This window comes from Chiroxiphia lanceolata, chromosome 9 (assembly GCF_009829145.1).
Source record: "Chiroxiphia lanceolata isolate bChiLan1 chromosome 9, bChiLan1.pri, whole genome shotgun sequence".
Lineage (NCBI taxonomy): Eukaryota > Metazoa > Chordata > Aves > Passeriformes > Pipridae > Chiroxiphia > Chiroxiphia lanceolata.
The window spans coordinates 19,093,700-19,112,284 of record NC_045645.1 but is presented as its reverse complement, the minus strand read 5'-3'; the positions used below and the strand labels follow the sequence as shown (position 1 = coordinate 19,112,284).

At 37.6% G+C, this 18,585-nt stretch overlaps 1 protein-coding gene across 1 annotated transcript in view; it reads right to left on the bottom strand.

The window, feature by feature from the left end:
• PALMD (palmdelphin) overlaps positions 1-17,892 on the bottom strand; it is a 49,661-nt gene extending 31,769 nt beyond the window's left edge. Inside the window, exon 1 of the mRNA XM_032697139.1 lies at positions 17,569-17,892. Coding sequence (XP_032553030.1) covers positions 17,569-17,612 — 44 coding nt within the window. The 5' untranslated portion in view covers positions 17,613-17,892. The remainder of the gene's footprint in view (positions 1-17,568) is intronic.
• Positions 17,893-18,585: the final 693 nt, after the last annotated feature.

Below are 18,585 nucleotides of genomic sequence, written 5' to 3'. Positions count from 1 at the left end.
TCTGTTCACTAAGCTGGCAGGCAACCAACCAGGTGGCTACTGCTAGGCTAAAAAGTCAAATCATTGCCCAGAGAAGTCTGCTGAGTGCCAAAATGCGGTACAGGGAGAGGGGGTAGAGGGTGAAACTGTGGCTATTGGAAAATGCAGGGGACGAGAAAAGAGCAGGAGAAGAGGAGGAGCAAGTAGGAAAAAGGGGAAAATAGAAGGAAGAAAGGTGGTAAACTGTTAGATAAACTAAACTGTTAAATGTAAATTTACCTTTACAGACTATTTAACACAATGTGGGGAAACTTTCTTTTTTTACTTTTCTTGCTCCTCAAGGCTGAATAGGCCTTTGAATCACTGTTGGCAGATCAAAGGTTAATATTTTCTTACCATTCATGAATAATGCAAAAAATAATCTGGCTGCAAGTTGTATGAAAGAATATTTTGGAGAATATAAAAGCTCTTTCCTTGTCATATCTTCTCAGATGTGAACATGTTCTTTACACCATGACTTAAGGAAAGCCAAACTAATCTGCAGCTCGTGGTACTGCTTCATTAGGCTTTATTTCTGAAGAATGTCTTTGCAAATGCCTCTTCAGCATAGCAAGTAGGATCTTTAGTTGGATCTCTTTGGAGATTCATTATGGTCTTTATAGATTTCTCACTGTCTCAATGCACCTGGAGACTGATGGCCTGCAAAGGCTGGAGTCAAATATTATTTTGATAATTTATTTTAACAAAACATTTTTAAATTTGAAAACACTGCTGTGTTTAGCCAGTAGGTGAAATTACTTTTTGAAAAGGGTTTGATGCATTGTGTTGATCTGGAAAAGGGACTTGTCAGGTAATTTCTCATTTCACAATGTTAACAGCTTGCTGCCAGGTGGATCTAGCTTTATGGTACAGCTGATACAGTTAGAAGACATTAAGAAACCTGTTTGTGTTTGGATTAGAAATTTAATCCACGTTTCTTGCTTATAGTCACACTGGATTGGACACAATTAATGTTGATGGTTGAAGACACAATTAATGTTGATGGTTGAAGACACAATTAATGTTGATGGTTGAAGGAAAAGTCAGGAGCACTCCAACCACTCTAGTTAACAGCCATCATCCTCTAATTTCATTGGTCTGTTCTTTTATTTTGGCTAATGCAGCTCAGGATTGCAATCAAAAGTTGTCAGTATCTCATGGCTGCTCAGTGCTTGTATGGCAAGTTTTATATTTTTAATTTCCAGTGGACTGTCATCAATGGGAGAAGAAGCATGAGTAGCAGGCACAGTAATCTGTCCTTTCAGTGAAGGAATATCATGTGTAAGTAGTATCAACATCTTTTCATATAGTCTGCACTTCAAACATCAGTAAAAGTCAATAATGAATTTATTTATACGTGTACATTTTTTTCTGCTGAGATTCAGGAACATTCTTTATGGAAATACCCTCTCTCCCATTGTATGATATAATTGGTATCTTCATACTAATAATTCATTCTCTGGGGTGACAGCCACTTATATCAGTATTGCTTGGAATTTGTACCATAAATCTCAGTAATTTTTGCAGTGGTTTATTGTTGGTTTGTTTAATGTAGCTCAGAAATGGAAGAACTAAAGTTAGATGGCTCAAACAACTTTAATAACATCAGTTTAGACCTCCAGCTGGCAGAGGGAGGGACTTTGGGGGAACGTAATAATCTGTCTGAAGGGGCCTTAAACACAGCTAAGGGATCTTAGTTCTATTTAGTCCCAAGAAATGTCCTACATCAAAATTCATATTATTCTGAAGTAATTCTTTTTACCAGTTTGAGTGCATGGAATTTATTTCATGGTTGACACGGTTTCATTTCATATGTGTTGGTCTTATCTAGAGAAATTAATGCCTTTTAATCACATAGGTATTTTTCTTATATCCTCTTCTAGCCTGTCATTCATTTCATAATTCTGTAAATATTTAAATAAAATATTGACAGGCCATGATTTCAGGTTCCTATTTTGAATACTTGTTGAAGCATAGTTGGTTAAAAAAGATATAATGAATTTGGATTTTTAAGAGTATCCCTCTCCCATCACAAATTAAACAACTTCTGCAAATAAGAGATATCTTGAGGCATGGTGATTTTTGACAGAGACAGCAAATGGCTTTTGTAGTAACCATTTGGCTTCAGGAAACTTTGGAAACAAGCTCCCCTTACTGGGAGATCCAGTTGCTGGCTTTCTGCAGGTAACTGAACCATTCTGTAAGATACAGGTATGAGTTCTCGAGAAGTGCAATTTAGATCAGAAAAGGAGAAACTTCTGCACCTTGTAACCACAGCTCCTGCCTACGTTTAGTTTAGTTTCTTTGTGTTCAGACAGTGAACTGGGGACTTGACTTGAGAAATGGGGATTTTCAGAGCTGTGTGAGTGTCCTGTGCTTGCACTGTTTTTTTTTCAGAGCTGATCTAACACTGCAGCTGTGTGCTACCATATGTAAATTTGCAATTAGAATTGACAACACTGGGAGTGGAATGAGTTCAGTGGTTCCTGGTAGAGGCTTAAAAGCAACTCTTCCTCCAAGTCCTCATTCCTTTGACTGCAGCCTTTTTTCTTAATTACCTCACTATTATGGACAGCTTCAGCAAAACTGACAGGAACAGCTGAGCTGCTGGCTGGTACTTTCTCTGAACTGATAGCATCTGTTTTCCAAAACACCTTGTGTGAGCCTCAACCTCTCCCACCTCCTCCTCCCACTTGTGCTAGACATTATCCTAATCCTTAGTATTTCTCCTATCCTATACTAATCCCATAAAGCCTGAGCAAATCTGCCTACCTCTGTCAGCATTTGCTGAGGAAGGTCCGGGGTACAGCTCTCAGTGAGCACCGTCTGCCCTGCCAGGCTGCAGTCCACACAGTTTGAATCTCCCTGTTTAGTTGTCCCTAATGTGATAAAGAGCAAACATTCTGAAAATGTTTGTTCCTTTAGGTTTTGTTGTGTATAATGCTTGTAATGCTCGCAGTGTAGGACTGTCTTTGAGTGAGTGAAATTTAAATGCTAGTTTCAAAAACAACATGAATAATACAAGAAGTAGTATATAGGACAGACTTTGAAAGATCATGAGCATGACTGAAGCAAGTGGGATTTTATTCTGGTGACACAGAGGTTTCAAAGAGGAATGTGAATCAGCAAAACATCCTGACTGATGATTCTTCTTGTTTCTTTCGCAGAAAACTAAATTCTTTACTTAACCTTTTCTTGAAAGCGCTGATTCATTTGTCATTTTCTAATTGTTGTAGGTAAAAGCTACCTGTAGTACAGCTTGTCAAACATATTTAAAAGGCAAATATACTATAGACTGACACAAATCCTCCTGTGCTAAATCAACATTTTGGGATCCTCTTTCTGTTCCATTCCCTACCTTACCCACTGTTTTACTGCTATGCTATGAATGAATGAATCCTAAAACGGTTAGATCCTACAGTCCATTATCCGATGTTAACCTCTTAGTTATATTTTCTTTAAATCTAGTTTTGCCTTTAATTTTCTCACTTGACCTTTTGCGTGATTCACGAACAAACCTTTGCCTGATTTACAGGAACACTTCTATCTAGCGAGAACAATGACTAATCTCTCTAATTTACAGTTACCTCTGTTAACTAGATCCTCTCGGTTTCAGGCATGAAGATGGGATAGAAATTAGTTTAATTCTTTGGTTTGTCCAACTTTGATTATTCAATTATTTTGTCATTTAATCATTCTAAATAATTGGATTCTCGTGAGTAATGAAAAGATTTACAACAGTTCATGAACAGAGTGCCATCTCTTTCCATGTGTATGTGGGATGATTAATAAACAGTTTGAGATCTGTCATGCATTCTCAAACTGCAGACTAAATTAGTAGTATGCCTGGGTTAATTTCAACACTTCAGAAGTTTAGAGAGTCTCTGATGGCATCTGCTTCCAATCTGCTTAATTACAAGTAAAAGAGTTAGAATTGCCTAATCAGGGTTTTGAGTTTTTTCTTTTCGAACTGTGGTTCACGAGACTCAAATCAATAACAAAGCCTTATGTAGGAATAGCTGAAGATCTCTGTTTTCCTTTGGACTCCTGTATCTCATGAAGGTCCTTCGTTAGCAGTGTTTCATATTTCTTCACTTGCAGTTATGCCTACACATGGCAAACAGAACCTTGCCATGGCCCTCTGCAAATCAGAAATGACGAAGTGCTCCACGTGTTTTGTAGTGCTAAGGGAGTGAATCGTATTTTTTTTTCTTAAGGCTCACGTGTATAAGAAATATAATATAAATGACAGTACTAGTTTACAATTATTATAATTCAAAACTAGTACTGATTAGAGCTGAAACGGTACAGTATTGCCAGTGGTTGAGATCTTGATGTGCCATTGTGAAATAGAAAAAACTATGCTTGTAAATCAAACTGTAAGTGGCCTCTTTTATTCTTCAGTGTCTGGACCTGTGGCAACTGTTTTGAAAAACAGAAACCGACGCAAAGCAACGGAATCTAAAAACATCTGACTCAGCTGGTAATGTCTTCCTGTTAGTTATCTTGGAGCAGACAATTCTTGTTGGAAGATTAATATATTGGCTGGGAAAATAATGTAATAATTGCAAATTTTTCTTTACTCCTTTAAACAAGAATAAAAAATGCTAGGAAATTGCAGCTTATCTTCATTGCTGTATAAAAACTCTTTGCAAGAGAAACTTGTGATACAGAAGTAAAGAATAAATTGGCAACATTTTGAGCAGTTGTGTGAACACCAAAACTGGGGGGAGTTATGCTTTTTTCTTACCCATCAACACAATGAGGGATCAGAATTAGTGTTCACAGTCCTACATTAAAGGAAAAATGAGTAACGCTACAGTCAAGAGTTTATGCATCTACCACATCATATTAAATTCTGACATTTTCTAGTGACTTCTATCAAATATGCTACTTTCCAACTAAGCTGGTGTGATATTTGAAGAGAATACAAACTGCTTCCACAAAACCTTAAAGCCCTGACTGGTTTTTCTCCTTTGCAGATGTCATTTTTCTTTTGAATGGAGAGGAATAAATTTTTCTTACCATTCTTTAGTACAGGAAGTAGAAATGTTGTCTTCAAAAAAAAGAAAGTAGTTGCTTTAATTTGTATCATATATTGCAGTTCAAAATTTCTGACAGAAATATGCATTGCTATTAAAGGAGCAGATAGTGTGACCCAGATAATTTTTGGCTTGTCAGTCTGATATCATCAGTTTCAGGCAAAGTGTTGGATCAAGATTTAATAATGCATTAAATGAAAGTGATATAGTGAGTACTGACACATGGGAAATAAATTCCATTACTCTGATTTGATGTCACTTCTGGGAAAAGTAATAGAATAGATATGAAGGTATCAATGAAAATAGTATTAGTAATCAAATTTACATAAAGCCAACTTGAGAACAGAGATTGTGAGAGGTAAGGAGGTAAAGATGACAGTTCCCTGGCATGGGGTGATTGGAACACTAGCAGAATGTATGTTCATAACCAACATCTACTTCAATACTATCAAAAGCAGGGCCACGTGTTTAGGAAGGATGAAATGCCTCACATTAAGGCAAGTCCGGACACCTCAAGATTCTGAGGAGAACTTGGGAGTCATGCTGAATCATCAGGGGAATACTAACTCTAGTGGCAAACCTGTAGCTAAAATGTTTAATGTTCTAAAGAATTTGAAACTTCCTCTGTATTTGGGAATGAGTGCAACTGTTGTGGGGAATAGATAGTCCAATTTTGCTGACAATGTTTCAAGAGGCATGCTGAAATCTCACCAGACTGTTATGAGAAGAATAATAGATGATTTAATAGCAACTATGTTCTGCAGAATGAGTCTAACTCATTAAATAGAGAGTTCATTGTTTTTTCAGGAACACACTGTTTCTTACAGACAGAAATTTGATAGTAAAAGGCAAAATTTAGCAAAATTATAACAGAATCCAGTGATTGAATGTTGAAAATTGAAATTTCTGCATTCAAGAAGAGATTTTTAAGAGGGATATTAAGCAGTTGATGGAACAAGGTCTGAGTGTAGTCGCCATTGCTTCAGGCTTTAAAAAGCTGATTCCATTGACCTTATAATCAATGAACAATAATTCCAGGGCAATGACAAAAGCGAAATGATGAAATCCTTGGCAAAACCTGAGAAATTTCTTAGCATGCTCAGGTAAGTGACTAATTAGATGATACAAAAATGGCTTAATTAAGGGCAATGTGAAAAGATTTCTTATCAATGTTTTTCCAATTACCTTCTGACTTTTAACATCTCCTGGGAAAATTTTTAAAAATTTTAAAACATCAGAATTTTCTACTTGTCCCGGGTATGTGGTGATTTTGGTAGTTGCCTGTCAGTTTTATAATATCATCCACAGTCCTACTGTGCCAGCTGCAGAACATATTTACCGAACATGTTTGTTGTGACAGTTACTGAATCCACTTGCTTGCAACCTTCCTTTTGGAAGTGTGTACATCTTAAGCAGTAAGCTTTTATAATCCAGAACCAGTGATTTTCAAATAGGGACTGGATTTGCCATTTTTTTTAATGGTCTGAATCAAGAAATGTGATTATAAAGGCTGTGTCTTTTGACTGTCTTTTCATGAGCCTAGATGAGTTGTGAATGAGTTTGTGTAAGACAGGAAAATCAGTCCTGCTCCACTGTGTATTTCCTGCTTCCCACCTGACAGATGAGGAGAATAGTACTTTCCTACTTCACATGGTACCTAAAACCATGGTTGATTATTTGGTAAATGTTGGGAAAAAATCATTTTAATCAGCCTTTTGATGTATGGATGTCCACATAAAATAACAATTGCAAACAACCATAGCAATAATGGAATATTGTGCTACCAAAACTCAGGCCATCCCAGCCCAGGAGAGAATGGCTTGATTTTTGTTGAAAACCTGGAAGTCATAAGCAAGTGCTCATCATGAACTATGAGCTGCCTGTGTTTCAGAGGGTGTATCTGTTCTATTTTATTTTTGTTGCAATAGGCTGCTGTGCCTTACTAGTGTCCAGAACTTTACCTTTTAACAAATTATTTTTTATGGCATGGACCCAGCAGCAGACTAATGTACTATAGTCATAATTAGCAAATGTGCTTTGCCCTTGAACAGTGTCCTATGTTAATCATTTTATACCATTACCATCCTTTTTCAGGAGTAGCTGCACTTGCTAAAAGCAGCTCATCCCTGTTGATTTGTCAAGGGAAGGTCCTGTCATGTGATTTAGTCCCCCTCAAAAAATGTCTCTGTGTGACTTGGCTGACTTCTCAGTTCTTTGCATGCTGAAGACTGTCTGAATGTAGCAGGCTGACTAACTTCACAGAGGACTGTAGTTCAGATGATCTTAGAGGTCTTTTCTGACACTTAATGATTCTATGAGTCTATGATCTCGCCTTAGTGCCCTCTCTAAATGAGCAACCACATTGATGTCATACATTAGCAGATGACAGCACTTGGTTTGGTGATGAGGTCTGCACATATTAGTTAAATGTGTATCTATGAATGTAAATCCATAAATTCAGATATCTTTGTGCATTTATCTCTGTAAACAACTGCTCCTTCAGTCAGAGATCTGACCACTGATAGAACACAGTCTGTGCAGTCCTGTACCACCAGTGAAGCATATTCTGCTCCAGTCACACTGGGTGTTTTACAAACACTTGCACAGGCAATGGGGCCAGTGGGGAGCTTGTGAACTAAGAAAATGAAAGTCTTGACTTTGTATCTGTGATGCTTGGTATGTGCTACCTTTTCTGATGATGTTAGAGACCTTATCAATACCAGGCAAATTGTGCTGTTAGAAAACATGTATTTAATGTACTTTAAATAACATAACATGATTCAATTGTGACCAAAACTCATGTAAAACTAGCTGGAATTACTTAGCCTCCTGCTCCCTTAACTTTAGCTGTTATTGGATAACTCCTTTTTTGACTCAGTTGTCTGTATTTATTCTGGACAATAGCATGGATTATGGTATTTATAGTGTTTTTTTCTAACCATACCTTCCAGTTTGGGAAAGATGCAGAGCATTTCACTACCTGAAAGGTTATAAACTTTAATGGGAAAGGTAGAGCATAGTGGGTCACAGTCCCAAATATGCAAAATATGACAGTTTCTGATGAGTGCTCATTGATAGTGGGAGATTTCTCTGGGCTATAGTATTAACAATGAGTAAGATGAGGGAAAAGTTAACCCCAGAAAGGTATTGAAGACCAGAAAAAGAAAACATTATGAAAGCATACAGGAATCCCACTACTTGCTTTTGATTAATTCAGTTTCATTTTACTTTTGGTACTATTTCATGTTAGTGACTAACTTATAGGTGTATCTCTGGAAACATTCAAATAGATCATGCTTGAACACATTATAATTGGAACATCAAGAATACATAAACCAGGGAAGAGATCACCGATCAGAGACTGATGATGAACACTAGGAAAAGAAGTTAACTGATACATAAGAAAGTAAGTTGCTGAAGAAGCAGTTTCATGATCTATAGTTCGGCTTTCTGTCTAGCCTTCAGCAGGTATATAATAACACAGCTTGAAAGCTCTTTGATCAGCAGTTCAGCTCCCACGCTGGGAATGAGGCAGGGCTTGCTCAGCTGATACCTCATTCTGACAAAGAAATTGAGTTACAGGATGGACATAGAGCAGGAGTCGGTGTGGCATCAGTGAAAACAGTAGTAGAGTAAACCTCTCCCAACCACTGTTTGTAGGAGAAGTAAGAGCCCAGAAAGGTTAACCTGCAGCACATCTAGTATTACTTGTTCAGCTGTGGTGAAGGAAGCACTTTCAAAAAAGGAAGCACAGAAACTGGCTTTCCTCCCGGGATGAACCTGCTGGGGCTTGTAGATTTCTACTCTTTGTGGTGCGTGGGTACATTCTAGACTTGTTTCATCAGACCCTCGCAGGGTCTGCACTGCCTGTGGAAGAGGACTGTGTTGTGTTCTGACAGGTAAATGTGGGATGACACAGTAGCTCTGTGGGAACAACACAGTGACACAACCATCAGACTGCATGAAACCTGTCGAGAGCAAAAAGACACTGCTTGAGAGTTCTCCCTCTTTTGAAGTCCTGATGCGATAATGATTCTTTCTGAGGGTACACCAGTTCCCTTAGCATGTTTCTATTCTGGATTAAGCTAATGTTGGCAAGGAAGTGTCCATAGGTGCTTGTATGCCGTGACTGAGAGCCATGTGGGTGCTAGCACACACTTCATAGTGATTGGTTGTGACCCTTCCAGCCTGCAGCATAGAGAAATTAATACTAACAACTCAGTGTGGCTAGAACTTAATTATACAGAACTGAAATTCATGAAACCTCAGTTTATGGAACCTGATCCTCATGTCTGCTCATCAGTTCATATCCAGCCTAAGCCCCCTAAAACTGATGCGAAACCTTCAAGTTTCTACCAACAGTGCACAGAATCAGGCCTGTTTCTGAGCAGCTCTGAGGACTGTCAAGCAGCATGAGGTTCCAAAGAGCTTTCATCTCCTGAGTTACAGCCCAGAGTTTGCTCCTGGGAGTCGGGGGGAAGTAGCTTTAATTGTTTGTGAGATCAAATTTATTAAAGAAGGTTCTGGCTGTGCAATGTAATTTCTTTATAGCATGCACTGGGATATGGCAAGCTTGGGCTGAAGGAAGGGCCAAACAAAGAGTTTAGCACCTCATCTGCTTTGAGAGAGTCAGGCAAAAGAACATTACTCTTGTAATGCTCAAAATTGACTGGAAAGCTTGAAGTAATTTTCAGTGACATGCTTAAGGTAGGTTTTGACTCATTCATAGACTCCTGGGGGTAGTTTGCTAAAATAATATTTCTTGTGTATGTCTTTCTAAAGACACAAATACAGTCTTTACCCTCCTAGCATTGACTTTGTAAGGAACATTATCATTGTCTTTCATTTTGAGAGATGTTGTAGCGTTATGCTAGGATTAATAAACAACCTGGATTTATCCTCTACCTGGTAGCCCTTGAAAAACTCCATGTAGATGGGAATTAATCACTTCTTACTGCAGTTCAATTCTTACCTTAAGATGGTAATCTCTGTGTACTCTGTGAACCTCTTGGAAAGAAAGTGTTTATTTTGAAACAAAAATTCTTGAACTTGAACTAAAAATCCCACTTAGGGAATGGACTGTGTCCATCTTTATGCTCAGTTTTGCATGGATCACAATGCATATACCAAAACAGCAGCCATGCATAATTAGTTTAAACCTCCCTAAATTTTAATTCTTAAATGCAGTAATATGTTGATAGAGTTTAGTTTTTGTTTCACTGTGTGAAACAATGTCTTGAAATACAAGGATTAATTAGAAAATATTCTCATCTCATTATAAGAAATTTCTTCCAAGAAATTTGCTGACTATTTTTGAACTTAACTGAGCAATCTCAGGGCATGGTAATCTCTACCATACAGGGGCTGAGGAGGCAAAGAGCACCTAGATATTAAATATTTGTAGTTCAAAACATATAATTAAAAACTGTCAACAGATTCAAGTTCCACCTTGTTGCCTCAAGACAGAAAATATGGGAAATGGCATCTAAGGATTAAATCTATAGAGGAGTATATTTGCCCCCTGCCCAAATACAAGACAAACTGCATTAATGTACTTCAGTACATTGAATTACTCTGCAACACCATTGGGAGTATCTGCCAAGAAGGTTTTTTGAGAACTTAAATCTTTGATTTCTAGCAGCAACATGTGGACAAATGACAGTCAAGACAGACATCATCCTGGGTATTTTGTAGTCAGCTGGGAACTCTGCACCTGCTGCATTAGGGAAAAAGGAAATAAGATTACTCTGCTGTTTCTCAATTCTTTTAGCTTTCATTTTCGGCTAGTCAGCCATTACCAAAACAAACAGGGCCAAATTAATTCTTTCGGTATCTTTCAAGTCAGTACAGTTATAACTCCTCTGACTCCTAAGCTTTTTAGTATAATGACTCTGCTGAATCTCACAGGAGAATCCCCTTTTGAGAGTTTTTCTCTAATGGATGCACTGTTTAGCGTGGCTTTTCATTATTCATCGTGAGTCACATTGCTGCCTGCTCAAAAGAGGCATTTGCAAAGAAGTGATTTTGCCTTTTTTCAGTTTTCTGCAGAACATGAAAAAAAATCTCATGAAACAATGAAGAATCCTGCTTAGGCCCATCAGTATGCTGTGAGTCGATGAGGAGATGGGTCAACTAGGGTAAAAGGCATTTCAGTGACAATGTTTTTTTTCCATTACTGTATTTAAAGGTCTCTTGATGCCCAAAAGACTCAAAGGGTTCCTTTTGCTATCTGAGTGCTGTCTCTTTACCTCGTACTCTCTGCTGTGTGTAAAAAGTCATGGTAGGCCTGGTGTCTTTGTAGGCTTTGACCTAGGTTACTGTCAAGGTCGTTAGCAAGAAAAAAATGTTTGTTCTCCTTTCCTCTAATTTTTAATGTAGGGACTGATTTTATCTACCTCTTAAGCTGATACAAACAGCAGTAGAAGTTGTTTGCATAAATGCTTGTGTGATCCCACAAATATAGGAAGAGCATAACTCATGTTCAGATTTTTTTCTCTAGCTGCCTTGTGATGGCTTTTTCCTGGAGAATTAAATTGGTTTTTTTTCTGTACCTGATAATCCCCGTGGTAGATTTTCCCCAATACTCCGACTGTACGATCATGTTATAATGATTTCAACAGGACTGACTCACATCTCTTGCAACCTAGAGCAAGTTGCAAATACTTGACATTCCAGTCTATGTAGCAGACAAATATCTACCTTCAAGTACTTGCTTTAGGGAGGCTATCACAGTGAAACTAACTGATGGACAAGTCCAGGCTTGGAGACAAATGCTTGTTAGTTTTCCTACTTTCTTCTCTTTCATATAAAATCTGCTGTGTTTTCCAGCTTACTGTTTGCTCAGCTAGCACTGCCAACATTAGCTGTTTCCAAACTAGTGGAAACTTTCTTCTGAATGAAGCAAGTTGTGATGCCATCTATTTGAAAATGGAAAACGTCTGTAATCTTTACATGCAACGAAATGAGATCTTATCATAAATATAGAAGTAAATCACTGTTTGTGTCCAGACCTCAAATACATCTTTGAAATAGCCATGAGCTGGAAAAATGTTTGGGAATGTGAAGGAAGATTAGTGCTCTAAATGTGTCATCATGAAATGCAAAAATGTATTATTTTATTTGACTTTTGAGCTCTTTATTCCCACAGGATGGCCTTTTGAAAAAGGAAATGGCAAACAGGAAAAGAAGGCATTTAAGTAAGAAGCACAACTGTAGCCTGAATTGTTGGCTTGGTCTTATCACATTCTAGATAGAGGAACTGAAGATGAATGGATTCACACCCAAATTCCATTCCAGTCATCAGGGGAAACTTTATAACTGGGCTCAGGGGCCACGTGTCCACCTCCACGTGCAACTGTTAAAGCGCAAGGATCTCCAAGCCTGTGTCCTGACGTACTTTTAGTAGGTTGATCCTGTTCTATAAATGGGAGTGGTCAGGTATTATGGGTGCAACCACAGTGACAGAGATGTCTGTAACCTACCTAAGAGAGGTCTTGTGTAATTTTTGTGACAGGGATGCACGATCCTGCAAATTTGATCTTTTTTGTTCTCTAGTCAGCATTTTCAGGCCTCCCAAAAGAGCATGACTGTTGTGTTTATTCTTTTTCTGCAATCTACAGTCAGAGTTGAGTACTATTTTGTTCACGGTAGAAAATGTTGATCTCCTGAGTTGTTTCTCGGGTTTACCTAGTATATGGAATAACTTTATAGTTAAGGAAGTTTTGCACATTTAGAACTTCCTCAATTACAAAACAGAACTGCAGAAATTAAGCTACAAGTAAATGGACATATAAAAATATTCCAACTTTCTGTAACAAGCTTTAGACAGACCAGATTTCACAGTTAAATATTAAGATATTGTGATCTCCCTGTCTTAAAATGAGATTAGGAAATGGAAATCCATTATTTACTGAATGGTCATTCTGTTTATATATAATGGTCATTCTGTTTATAACAGAGGAAGCAGGCTTTTCTGTAGCTTTCATGTAGCAGCTGACAGAAAAGAACAAGTAAAGAAAATAGCAAAAAGTACTGGTTCCTATAACTTTACTTGCATATTTATATAGACTATTGCTAGAAATGGTTGCTTTGTAGGAAGAGTGTGACAAGTCATCCATCACTTTATATCTGGACCCAAGCAGACTATTGGGAAGTTAAAGAAATGCAGTAGCTTCTATGTGTTTGTTTTCATAAGAAAATACTGGCAGGCCTGTCAGGTGCTTGCTGTGTCAATGATCTCTCCAAAGTCTTTCTTATATTTGTTAATTGCCTGAAAATTGCTGGTATGCTCATTTCAGGGATTTTATTATAGACAGAAAGTAAGTACAGCGTTATAAAGTAAACCTGGAAAATATTCACCTCTTCTCTCATGATTTAGTTTGTCCAGAGGTCTATGTTGATTATTTCAATCAATGCATGGCTTTTCCAAAGTAGAAAATTACATATGAATTTGAGAATTAAACTATCAGCATAGCACCATTGAGTTTAGTTAATGTATACCCCAAGGAATCCATAATCAAATATTTTTGAGGCTGTTTGCACTGCTTGACATACGTGAAATGTTAGACTAATATTATTGCCATCTATTAAGCATTAGTCTTTCCTATGCTGGGAATATTCCTTATCAAATCTGGGTAATCTTTCTGTTGAACTGTGCCTCAATCAACAGATGGAGTGGGAGTCTCCCTAGCTAATGACTGATAGGCAAGTGCTGCTCATTAGCAGTTTCCCTTTCACACTTATCACTTGCCATCCAGCCCCTGGGAAACTCGACTCTTGTAACCTCCTTAGTCATCAGTATGGACAAAGGTACTTCAAGGGGTGCAGGAATTAAAAGGAGTAAGATAACTGTGTTGGCTTCAGCATAAGCAAAGGAAAACTTTCCAAAATGATAATAACTGAAAGTTTGGTGCTAAATGTAGAAAACTATAGGTAGAAAAAAACCTCTATAACCACATATACATAGTGTTTGCTAAGAATCACATTGTCCTTTGCCATGTATGGAAACATATAGTACTGGAGAATCTGACAATGTGTTTCCATAGCAGATTGTGAATTCCCCCCGGAATTCCAAAACTTGAAGTTTCTTTAAACAAATAGAAGCATCTCTCTTAAGGCATGAGCGTGTTCCATGAGTACGAGTTTACTCTGATTCAAATGCTTCCATAAAGTTACTCTGTTTTGTTACAGAAAATACCACCTGGAAACAGCTGGGTAGGTGTTGAGCTATGATGACTACCACTGAGTCCTGCTGTGTAGCACTGCTGGGAACTGTGTGCCCTGATAGACTGCAGTGGAACAGGCTGTTTTTGCTGTCACTTTGAGTCAGTCCAGACTTCTCTCAACACCCAGCCGTCCTACCCTCCCCTGAACCCTTTTACCTTCAGACTTTCATGACATGACCTATTATGCCTTTTCTTTGCTGCTTCCAAGTACTTAAATTAGTGAAATCATACGGGCTCCTGTTGCTCTGTGTGCAGATAAACTTTGTTATCAGTTGCATAGCTGGTTGTGACTGATTTACACAAGTCCCAGCCTGAAGGTGATACGGACAGTGCCAGGCAATCACAGCACTGCCGTTCGCTCCCTGCCTTTTGCTCTATATAGCCACGTTCTCTACAATGGCCATTTTTTGGACTGAAGCTGCCAGAATTTAATTTCAGCCTTCTCTGTTCCTGAGGTTGGATTTATTTTCATTTTTAAAATAAGTGATATTTTTAAAACCAAAATCTGTAAAAATCTTCACTACATCAACCTGCATACCTCTCACAGGAAGTTAGCAGAGCAGTTCTTTGTTGAGTTTGATATCCTGAGATTAAAGTAATCACATACTAATATTGTTTAGAAGTTTGTGGGAGAATGTCATTCTACCAATTCCATGTGCAAGTTTCACTGCAAAAGTAAGGTAGAAATTAAATTCCCTGTGCACTCAGTGGGGATAGGTGGCTCCAGAGGCACTTTGGCCATTCCTAAAATTGATTACTTGCTTCTTGAAAGTGGCTGACTCCCTTTGCTGACTACAGCATCTCCTTCTGCCATGTTAGTTTTCCTGTTAACAAAACAATGTTCTTGATTCTTTGCATATGAAAACCCCCAAACAATGCACGTTAGAACAAGTCTAGTATGTGGGCAAATGAAACTCTGCACACTTTGGGCCTTATCTGATCTGTAGCAATTGAAGATTGGCTTGAATTTGGAAACATTAAATAATTCTACGAAGCTCATCTTCTAATTGAACTTGAAAATTCTGGAAATAGTTACTCTATCCTTTTCTTAATACTGAATTATAGATTTCAACAGCCTCCTAGTTCAACAGTTTGACTGCAGTGAGTGTAAAATATTTTAATTTTTCTACCTTTCACTTTTATAAAATGCCTCCTTGCTTTTGAACAGAGATGCACACAGATTAGGAGATGTTAACATTTCTGACATTGTCTGCTTTTTTCTGCAGTGTTTCTAAAATAAGTGATTTTAGTATTGTTTCTTTTTCAAGGACTAAAGTATTTTATTTACCCTTCCCCAAATCTGTTCTAATTCCCAAAAACCCTTTACCTAGATGCAGAGATGAGAGTGTATACAATATTCTAGAAAATTTGTGATAATGATTTCTATAAGCACATGTTAACATTCTGTTAACATTCTTTAACATTCTGTTTCAGCCTTTACATATCCTCTTTGCATTTTTGGCAAGAGCTGTGTACACAGCTGCATCTTCACTTGCCTAAGGTAATACTGATGTCCATTTATTGACCAAATATTGCCACATAAACATACCTGTGGGTAATTCAGCAAAGTGTCCTAGAATTCATCCCACATTAACCAGCTTTGATTTTCCTTTCTCATCTTTGTGTCCATTCACCTAGCGTGCCTGGATCCCTTTGTGTAAGCACCTCAATTTTTATTGTGACATGCATGGTATGTTGATTGATAGTGGAACTGAGATTCTACATTCCTAGGTAATCTGCATGAGAACACTTTAATTTGTAGCTTAGCATATTAAAGGAAAAACCCCTATATTTTATGTTATGGGTATTATTTAAATGAAATAATGAACACCAACAGCTACAGTAAAAGCATGGGAGAAACTTGGTAATTTCTAAATCAATTCCTGATTCACCTGCTTATTTCCCTAAAACAGACAAGTGTCTCTACCAAAACAGATGGAAAACAATGAATATTAAAGGCTATAATTTACAATAAGCAGGCAAAAATTATCGTGGTTAATTTTCTTCTTAGAGACTTTAACCTGAAATTAATATCCTGAGTATCACTGTTAAAGCACGTTGTGACAGAAAGGTAAACAGTCAGGTGAAATGTCTTCTTCATGCAACAGAAAAGCTCTGTCTGTGCAGGCAAATTCCATTGACAGGTTGGGGGCTAAGGAGGGGAGGGGTAAAATGCAACAGAGAAAATGGAGACTGAAATAAAAGGACAATCTGAGGATATAATTTAGAAAAGCAAGAGAGAAAAGATTGAAATTATCTTTTTTCAGTAACTTAAGGAGAAGATTAAGGTACTAGAGTGTTTGAAAGGTGAAATAACCAATTTTGAGAGTGAGAAAAGATGAGTAGGAATTGTAATTTATGGAGGTTAGAGACTGAGAAGTTAGGTCAGACATAAGCTTCATGAAAATGCAACTTCTGATAATGGAGTAATCACATAAGACAGTAGGAAATTCAGTGTGGGGGATGTTTAAGGCAATCCATTGCTGGATATAGTTCTGAGGTCCAAAGAATATGCACCAAGCAAGGCAGAAGTAATCTTTGTTTATATTTGTTACTTGGTGATGGCTCTCCTCACAGTGCTTTTTGATGCCTTTCCTGATCATACAGAGTGATTAAACTAGAACTGGCTAATTAGATTCTCATATTAAAATAAATTATTCTAGTTTTGACAATGAAAAGTCTGGTTTAAATTAAGGCCAAACTGTGCAATCTGTATCTGTGTAAGCTGTGATTATTGCTATGCATTGCTGCTTTGCTGATGGCCAAATCAGCACAGTGACTACTGTATTTCTTCTGTATTCAAAATCACTCTCTAATACTATTTAATATCACAGAAACAGGTTTAGAAAAATTAGATTAAATTTAACTACATTTCAACAACCCTTTCTTCTTTCTTCTCCACCTGTCTTTCTATCCTCTCTCCCCATTTCCCCTTTGTCTCTCAAGAACAGCTATAGCCAGAGTCACACAAATATTTTGAGATTTGTGTAGTTCTAACTTTGAAATAGATTCTCATCCACTATGAGCTGGCAAAAATGCATTGAAGGTATAGTGCATTCGTACAAATAGTTCTCTGTCATGTCCTCTCACATCTGAAAGCACAGAAATTCATAATCCAGACCCATACCATAACTGTAGATATATAAACTAGGAATTTCTTTTAGTAAGTAAGAAAAGCAGAATAAAGAGCAGAATCAAAATGTTATGTAAAGACAGATTTTGATAGGCACATTTCTTGAAAGCAGTATGCAGCCTAAATAGATTTTAAGAAATTGTGACCTTACCTTTTTTGTTGCTGATGTTCAGAAACCAAAGTGTGAGACTGCATTTTGATGTCACATTTATCACTCCCAGTTTGCAATTGACAACAAAGTAGAGGACCGGGAGCAGTACAGGCTGAGACGATAAATCCTTTTGATTCTGCGTTATTGTGCTTTCTTCTTGCACATATCCATCCAGGCGAAATCTGACCTTCTTTTGTGGGGTTAAGAAAAGCAGATGGAGACTGCTAGTTCAGAAATGTCCATGGTGGGCTAAGGAATACTTGCTAAAGACTTCTCCTCTGATAAATCAGTTGTCATCTAAGGGACCTACTTGTGGTCCTACTTTGTCAGTTATAATCTAGTAAATATTTAACTTGCTAACTAAGAGACCTGGGACTGTGTGATTTATAAGTGGGTGTAGCCTTCACTTTGGCATTTATTGTGGCCCCTTGTTCTGGACATAGCCTAACTAAATTAGCAGGTGAAGTAAAGATCGTGATTTACTGTAATTTCGGGACAGATAAAAATGCTAGACAGGTGCTAAAGGTCATTTTTTGAACAAAAATGATAAACTATCATATGAACTGTTTCAAAGTAAATAAGGAACATCACAGCAAATGCATTCTAAAATGGAACTTCTGTGATCAGGAATGCTAAAATTTTTCAGAGGTACAATGAGAATACTACAATGGATATGTAATCAATTCATGCTTTGTTTCATGTGAAATTGCTTTGAAAGCAATAATTTTGTGGCACCTGTTCAATTTTTCCAGTGTCAAGTTTCGTGACACCTTTATTTATCCATCTAGTAACATGTGAAGAATGAGAGGAAACATGTCTCTGTTTTTGACAGGGTGCCATACTTGCCCCTGGGCCATATCTCAGACTGCAGCATGCGCTTCTGTAACAGAGACTACCTACATCAAACCTGAAAGGTTTGGCCAGAGGAATATGCATTCTCAGATATTCAAGTAGTATATTAGACAAATTGAAAAAACTGGAAAAGCTGCTTCCCTAAGCAGATATGTCAGGAACAAA